The sequence below is a fragment of the Ailuropoda melanoleuca genome, chromosome 8 (genome assembly GCF_002007445.2).
Source record: "Ailuropoda melanoleuca isolate Jingjing chromosome 8, ASM200744v2, whole genome shotgun sequence".
Taxonomy (NCBI): Eukaryota; Metazoa; Chordata; class Mammalia; order Carnivora; family Ursidae; genus Ailuropoda; species Ailuropoda melanoleuca.
Genome location: NC_048225.1, coordinates 115,419,482 through 115,427,373, shown reverse-complemented (window position 1 = coordinate 115,427,373; position 7,892 = coordinate 115,419,482). Strand labels below are relative to the sequence as shown.

General features: G+C 36.5%; 2 protein-coding genes across 9 annotated transcripts in view; one reads left to right on the top strand and one right to left on the bottom strand.

The window, feature by feature from the left end:
• SPATA17 (spermatogenesis associated 17) overlaps window positions 1-5,075 on the bottom strand; it is a 175,746-nt gene extending 170,671 nt beyond the window's left edge. For 2 of the 3 annotated variants that reach the window (XR_004627369.1, XM_034667195.1), the window contains exon 1: window positions 4,709-5,075. Coding sequence is in view for 2 of the 3 variants with exons in the window: in XM_034667195.1 (XP_034523086.1) it covers window positions 4,709-4,776 (68 nt within the window). In the remaining variant the exon portion in view is untranslated. The remainder of the gene's footprint in view (window positions 1-4,708) is intronic. The other variant, XM_002926656.4, reaches the window with a different exon arrangement.
• Window positions 5,068-7,892, top strand: part of GPATCH2 (G-patch domain containing 2) — a 167,738-nt gene continuing 164,913 nt past the window's right edge. For all 6 annotated transcript variants that reach the window (XM_034667190.1, XM_034667192.1, XM_034667191.1 and 3 more), the window contains exon 1: window positions 5,068-5,240. In XM_034667190.1, coding sequence (XP_034523081.1) covers window positions 5,185-5,240 — 56 coding nt within the window. In that variant the 5' untranslated portion in view covers window positions 5,068-5,184. The remainder of the gene's footprint in view (window positions 5,241-7,892) is intronic.

Sequence of the window (7,892 nt, the reverse complement as noted above, 5' to 3'; positions counted from 1 at the left end):
ATCGGAATCTGGGGATGTACTGTATGGTGATTAACATAATATAATAAAATAAAATTAAAAAAAAAGAGATTATAATCCTACATTGTCTGTTGCATCAAAATGTCTAAAAATAATTTTCCACATATTTTGTTCAGTTTTCTAATTTTTCAGGGTGGCAGGCCAAGTTTTGTACCCATTACATCTTCATGACCACTTAATTTACATGTTTAATTTTATGTTTCCAAAATAAAATTTCTGTCTCAGAACATTTTTCCTATTTATTTACTGTTTATTTATAAGTAATACATGAATACCCAATGCTCAATATAAAATTTTAAGCCATACAGAAAAATATAGAGAAAAACATTAAGATACCATTTCAACCTTCCTTATCCTCCAATTCTCAAAATCTAAACAGTGTTAACAGTTTATCTATGATTTCAGACACTGTGTCTCTCTGCATATATACATAAAAATTTCACACTAAATGCGTTATATATTTTCTATGACCTGTTTTTTAACCTTCATTTGTCTCAGGGTTTTTTTTTATGTCATTATATATATAAAATTTTTCACTTTTAAACTGCTACTTAATATTCCATCAGGTGTATATGCCTTAATTTATTTAACCAGATTAGTTACAAATGCATACAAGGTATTTTCAGGGTTTTTTTTTTCCTGTTAGAAATAATGTTTAATGAACACCTTTATACATAACCCTGTACATAAAACACTTTTGTGAACAAATTGTGTACACAAGAGATTTCTTCAAGGTCAACAGATAAAATGTCATGCATTTGATGTTATTATAAATTGTATTGTTTTTGTAGTTTTAAATTACAATTGCTGCTTGTTGCTATTATATAAAAAGACGATTGATTTTTGTGTATTGGGTATTGTGTCCTACAGCCTTGCTAAATTCACTTATTTCTAGATCTTTGTTGTAGGTAGCTTAGTTTTCTATGCACACAATCATGCTGTCAGTGAATAAAGCCAATTTTGCTTCTTCCTTTGCAATTTTTACAGCTTTAATTTGTCTTGCAATATTTAAGACCAGTAAAGAAAGTGTGGAATGTTCAATTAAGGGTTTGAGACAATTTCTATACTAAGAGTTAAGCCCCTCTCTCACACGATATATGTACATAAACACAATTGCATAGTGAAAAAAATGTAATAAAACTTTTAAAATATTGTTAGTAAATACAGAAAATTTTCTTGTAACCACGGGTTGAGAAAGATCATTCCAACCTCTCTTTAAAAACTGAAGGATACTATGGCAAGCAGTACTATAAATGGCACTGTCTTTTGGGACTGGGTGATGGGAGAGACTGTGGGGAGTTCTAAGGTCACTAAAGAGACTGGCTTCTAGAGTAATTATTATTATCACATAGGCTGGAAGAGTGGGGAGGAAACTGGTATTACAAGCTGAATAAAGAATGACCTGCATTACGTATTAGTGAGACAATTAGCAAGACTATTACCTATAATCACTTGGAATGTGCAAAACGTATTAATGAATTTTTGAACTTGCACAAGGAGATATCTAGGAAGCAAACTGCAAGTGCCTATTAGATTCCTTTAACTGCACAGAATTAGAGATATCCCATAAATCTCAGGAACAGTGCTTGTCTAGATTAACTATAAATACTACACGTATAATTGTTCACTATGTTTCTATTATTTCTTTTGCTCCTCTTCCTCTATCTTTTTTTTTTTTTTAAAGATTTTATTTATTTATTCGACAGAGATAGAGACAGCCAGCGAGAGAGGGAGCACAAGCAGGGGGAGTGGGAGAGGAAGAAGCAGGCTCATAGCAGAGGAGCCTGATGTGGGGCTGGATCCCATAATGCCGGGGTCACGCCCTGAGCCGAAGGCAGACGCTAAACCGCTGTGCCACCCAGGCGCCCCTCCTCTTCCTCTATCTTGAGATCGTTTTCTAATTAATTCTCACTTGATTTCAGAGAGTGCTTTCTTGAATACATTTCCTCAGATGGAGTATATGGATGACATAATTCTGAGTCTTTATGTATCTGAAAATGTCTTTCTTTCATCAGAAAAAAAATGAGTAAGATCTTTGCTGGGTTTGGGTTTTTTAGATATTGCCTTGAATAATCAGTATTGTCCTTTTCTCTTCTAGGTCCCTGTGTTGCACATGAGCCATTCAATGCTTCTCTCTTCCTTGGCAAATAACTTGATTCTTTTCTGTCTTAGATTGGGAGGTTGTAAAATTTTTTTCTGTATCCTTGAAATTTTGCCAGATAATATCTAAGAAATATGTCTTAAAATAACATTCTGTCTGGTAATCAGAGTCCTTTCCATTCAAAGCCATACTCTTTCTTCAGTTTAGGAATGTTGTCTTCGGTTATTTCTTTTTTTATTAATTTACCTTTTTCTCACTCCCACTGCCCAATTCTGCAGTAACTACCATTCATACACTAAATCCCCTGGATACGTCCTCCATGTTGCTTTCCTAAAACATTTACATTTCAGGAGTGACTATTCTATTTTGAAATTCATTTATTATATTTTTCAAATCAGTTACGGTAACTTTTTCCTTTAATTTTATTTCTGTAAAAGTTCTCATTACATTTTTATTAAAGTTTACACCTGTGTAAACCATTAATTCTAATTCTACAGTAGCCACCTATTCTGGTTTCTTGGCTTAATATCCTTCCATCAAACTAACATTACTTTGAATGGCTTGTGAATTTTCCCTATATGAATCTCATTTTCCTTTCCTCATGCAAACAGGGAATATATAATTTGTAAGGATGCTTAAGAATTAAAAGACAGACCCATACATACTTCCTTTTCTACAAAGTCTCCCTTTTATTTTTTTATTTTTTTGCAAAATGGGGCCTCACAAGAAATCTTGTGAGAAATGTAGATTCTCTCACCATAACTGAGACCCACTGAATCAGAATCTGTATTTTAATAACATCCTTAAGTGATGCTAATATACACTACAGTTTACAAAGAGCTGATCTAGCCAATAACACATGGGAAATGACAATAATTTCTTAAAGAAAACACCTGTTTATTTTTTTCATATATTAATATTTTGTCCCCAAAGTTATCAATACCTGTTGTTGTTTTAACTAGGCAAATTTTGGAATTTTGATTCTTTCATGATCTTTAGAGACTTTGCTTTATATTGAAAATAATAATAATAATAATAAATGAAGTGTAAGGAATGCTAGCCTAGTCTCATCATGGCCTTTTCATAGCTCTCCTCTATTCTCTAAGTAGCCTCCAATTGGGGGGAAATGTACCCATTGTCAAAAGCCAGGAGATGGGGACAAAAGTTGACATTGAAATCTGCAGGAAAAAAATCATGTCTATTTGCATTTCTATGGCACTTCACCAGCCTTCTTCTAGAACAGTGTTCTTGAGCTCTAAAAATAGAGATTAATACATTAACTTGTAACATTGTGATAACCAAATGAAGTATTATATGAAAAAGTTCCTAGTACAATTTCCAGCATATAATCAATGCTCCAGAAATGTTAGTTGTTTCACTTCCTGTTCATCCTTACTCTCTTGTAATTACTTTTTAAATGCTTATATTCCACATTTGGCTGTGAACATCAGGAGGGATGCAGTTTACTTCTTTATATAGGCAGGTCATGAACATGGGACACATCCTCTAAATGAATGCTCAGTAAGTGGATAAGGTATTTATCTATCATTATAGTAATACAGAGATAATACATAATTTCTATCTTTAGCAATTTTTAGTAGTTTAGTTAAACCAGGACTAATGACTGATTCAAACACTCATTTATTGAATTATTAGACAAAGAATTCTTGTGCATCTATCATGAATGAGGTACTATGACAGACACTAGAGACCTAAATGATAAGCAAAAAACAGACACTCCCCACTTCTAGTTTAAGAGGCACGATAGATATGTCCAAACAATGTAAAATTGAATTGTGATTAAGTACTGAAGAGATACACAGTGCTGTAAGAATGTGGTAGGGGAAATAAATGTTAGACTAAGAACAGCTCAGCAAAATCCTGTCTTATCGACATATTTTTCAGCCATCTCTGCCATTATCTAATTGACTCTTCCACTGTTTCTCTTAAGTTGGAAAATCCCCAGAGGCACTGCTTCCAGAAAGCCACGATCAAAACAAAACTCTTCCCCCAGGGAGAAGTTTGGGTGTAGACAGAAGGATCAGGCTACTAGTATCTTCCTTATTCCCCTTGTATTAGTTAACATATTGATACTGATTATCTTATCAGAATAGTCTAGATACTATCACTTTGGTAAGACAAAAGAGTCGTTAGAACAGTTGAGTTCAATATTTGTGAAATAATGGAGGCTCAATCCCAAGGGAGATGGGAGACACACTAAGCTCATCCAGCTAAGGAGCCTGGGTGAACCCAGTCAGGCTATTAAAACTTCGACAGAGAGGACACTGGTTTCATCAAACTGAGGAGTGATGACGTCAAAGAAAAACACTTCTACAATATTATCTATAGTGGGCTGTTCCTTAAATCCTCTCAAGCTGGTAACTACGTCTCGCGCCCACTCCCATCTATAATCCCCCCGTATGGTCCCACTACTTTTAAACTTGTAATTAAGTTACAGGCAGACAAACCAAGGGGAGAAGTGGGTGGTATTTACTGATTCAGGAACTTTATTACTAGGGAACTCCTGCTGAGGAACACCCGGCGGGGGTGAAGACAGCCCTCCGCGCCGTGTCCCCGATGACGCCTTACCTGTTCCTGAAGTAGTACTGCTGTGCCACGAACATCGACCGCGCTTGCAGCCGAGCTAACGTGGCCATAGCCTCCCGGCGCCTTCCAGAGCTCGGGTGTTACTATCGGTCTCCACGGCAACGGGCTAAACCATAACGCCAGCCCCGGGGGGTTCCACTTCTCGTTTATTCCACTTTTATTTTCCACCCCGTTTCAGTTTGAAGAATATTAGCAAGAAAATTAAGAAATTTTGCGTAGGAAAAAGTTCCTGGGATTTGCCTCTCTCTTTTCTGTGAGTAAAAGGAGGCGATTCAAGGCGAGGAAGGCGGTGGAGAGAGGAGAGGTAATGGTTGCTCCGGTCATCCGGTTTCCGCCTCCCGTCTGCTTCCGGAAGCTCAGCTCAAAATGCTGAACTGCTTCTGGAAGTCGCTGGTGCAGTGGTAGTTGGAGTCTGTTCTCGGGCTTGAGCCTCGAGGCCAGGCTCCTGGGTGTCGTTAATGTTCGGGGCCGCCGGGCGCCAACCGATCGGAGCTCCAGCCGCCGGGAACAGCTGGTGAGGCTGGAGGCCCTGGGGATGGGAGATCAGGAAAGGGGGTGATGGCCGGAGGCCGCTGGACCTGGAATGGAAGGGGGAGGGAGTTGTGATGGATGATCTGAAGATACTTAGGCCTTGCTCTCACTCGTGCCTGGGATGGAAGCGATTTGAGGAAGGCGTTGAGGTGTGTGCTAAAGATTTGTGAAGGAATACGGTAAATGCTTGCTGATTGCCTAAAGCTCGACGATATTTGGGGAGTAAAGGTCTCTGTACTTCGAGAGCATTTCATTTCTTCGTTGATTGTTGACAAGGCCAGGGACAGAAGAATTTCTTTTAATATAGGTCTTATTCCCTCACTTCCCTTTTTTAATTTACTAGATTATACCAGGTGTCTTGGAAGATGAAATCCCAGAATTCTAGAGTTCTGGAAGTTTAGTCTGGAAGAGACCTCCTTCCCCCCCCCCTTTTTTTGGTTTGTTTGTTTTTTGTTTTTTTGTTTTTGTTTTTGTTTTTTTTTGCAGTGGGACTGACCTACCTGTTTCTGTGCCTTGAAGGTTCCATTCTAGTTCAAATGAGATGTGTATGAGTGTTCCCTACGAACATATAAATGCCAGGATTTGGTTTGGGGTTTGACTACGCCTGCGGTACCCCATCACCAGTGCCACTTTGGAATAATTGCTTTGACTTTTCAAAGTGCTTTCACAAATTTAATGCGCTTTATCTTCATGAAAGTCCTGTGATAGGAGATTATCACGAGCACAGAATACCTAAGTGAGATGTCCAAAATTGCTATGCACATTCTGGAGCTAGAAGCTGGATTTGGGGTTTCTGTTTGAAAACTCTGTGATGCCAGACCTATTTTTCCCCAAGCCCTTTTCCTCCAAGCATACATAGAACAAGCAGTGAAGCAAACTAGCAGATTTCCCACTGACAATGTCAAACATGAAGGTTTGAAAAACAGGTGAACTATGGCTGAAAAATGTATGTCCACTCTTAAGATTCTGCAGTGAATGAGACCATGAGGAATTCTCGTAGTCTGTGATCTCAGAGATGTTCTTTGCATCACCTATCACAAAAGTTAAAAGAGTATCTTGCCTCACATGTTTTGAATGAGATTAGATCATTCTGTAGTTCATTTTATAATGGGGATAGATTTGGTTATACTTAAATTCTCAGTTTCCAGTGAAAAGGAGTACTTTTTTAAATGAGCCATATTTTTTTAATGGTGTCGTATGACATTAGAATAAAACTCTTCTTACATGTTTAGTATATTTAGTTTTGACAGTTGTATATACTGTGTAATCACCACACAAAACAAGATATAAAACATTTCCATTACCCCTGAATTCCCTCTCCAGTAATCTAGTAGGTACCTTTCTTAATGTTTCACCATTCAATCAAGGGAGCGAGACAAAATGTGCTATATAGATTGGTCTGCTCTTGCTGTAGTGATACTGATTTGTAGGATAGATGATTAGTTAATTAAGAAGTATGACTTCCTCTCCCTTTCACCTTCTACCCAAGTTATGGTTAGGTACCTCCTTATGATACAGAGAAGCCGTCCATCAGTTCTCTTAAAGTGCTTATCTTATTCTCAATTATCAGCATACAATTCATTCTTTCTTATGGCATCAGAGTATAACATAGTTGCTAGTGCTTAATCAATGTTTCTGAATGAAATTCTTAAAATCCTGCCTGATTTGCTAGAATAAACGCTTTCCAGAAAACTGGAACCTTGATTTTCTAGTTTATCTGTCCATTACTGGGAATTTCTCAATGGAATTTTCTTTTTTCCTTCTTTGGTCGGACATTTACCATACTATGAGTGAATGTTTTATCCCAATTATGAAATCTTGGTGCCACTAGGGATATTACTACTGAGTCAATACTTGGTGCCAGGTTTTATGGACGTATATCTTATGTAGATCTTTTAAGATGGGTGCTATTGGTTTTTTGCATTTTAGAAGTGGTGAAACAGGAGCAAATATAGTTTAAATAACTGGCCCAAATACCATCCATATTTGCAGCATGATTCCGGTATATCTAAAAACAATTCTTAACCATCCTGGTATTTGTCTGAATACGATACGCTATTACAGGAATATCTAAACTGGAAAGAATATGCCCAGATTTGTTAACTAACCTAGAATTCCTGTTATATTTACCTCCCATCTTGACTTCAACTTTTTCTCCAATGTCGAGGTTCGATTTTCAGTTTTTAGACACCAAATGGGTAAATAGTAGATGATTTATCTCTCTTTTAATAATTTGTTGAAAAATAGAACTGACATTTTATTTTGTATTTTATTCCTAGAGAAGACAAGTTTTATACAATTAAATAATAAAAATCCTATGATCTTGTGCATGTCAGGAAATGAATATATTTTTTGTGCAAGTTATTCTTGTAAGTGGTTTATATAGTTTTTATAAAATATAGCTGAGTGTCTGTCTCCTTTTCCTGCCTCATCATTCACATACAATTTTGAAATTAGGGGCCAAAAAGCACATGTATTTTGGTACTTACAGTGTAAACCTTCCTTTTAAAATTTGATTCATATAATGGACTAATCATTTATGATTTATATAGATTTTTATTACTTTTTACTTTATTACCGATTTATGTTTAAAGTCAATTTCTGGTTTGTTTTTAAGATTTTAAAGGTTGAAATA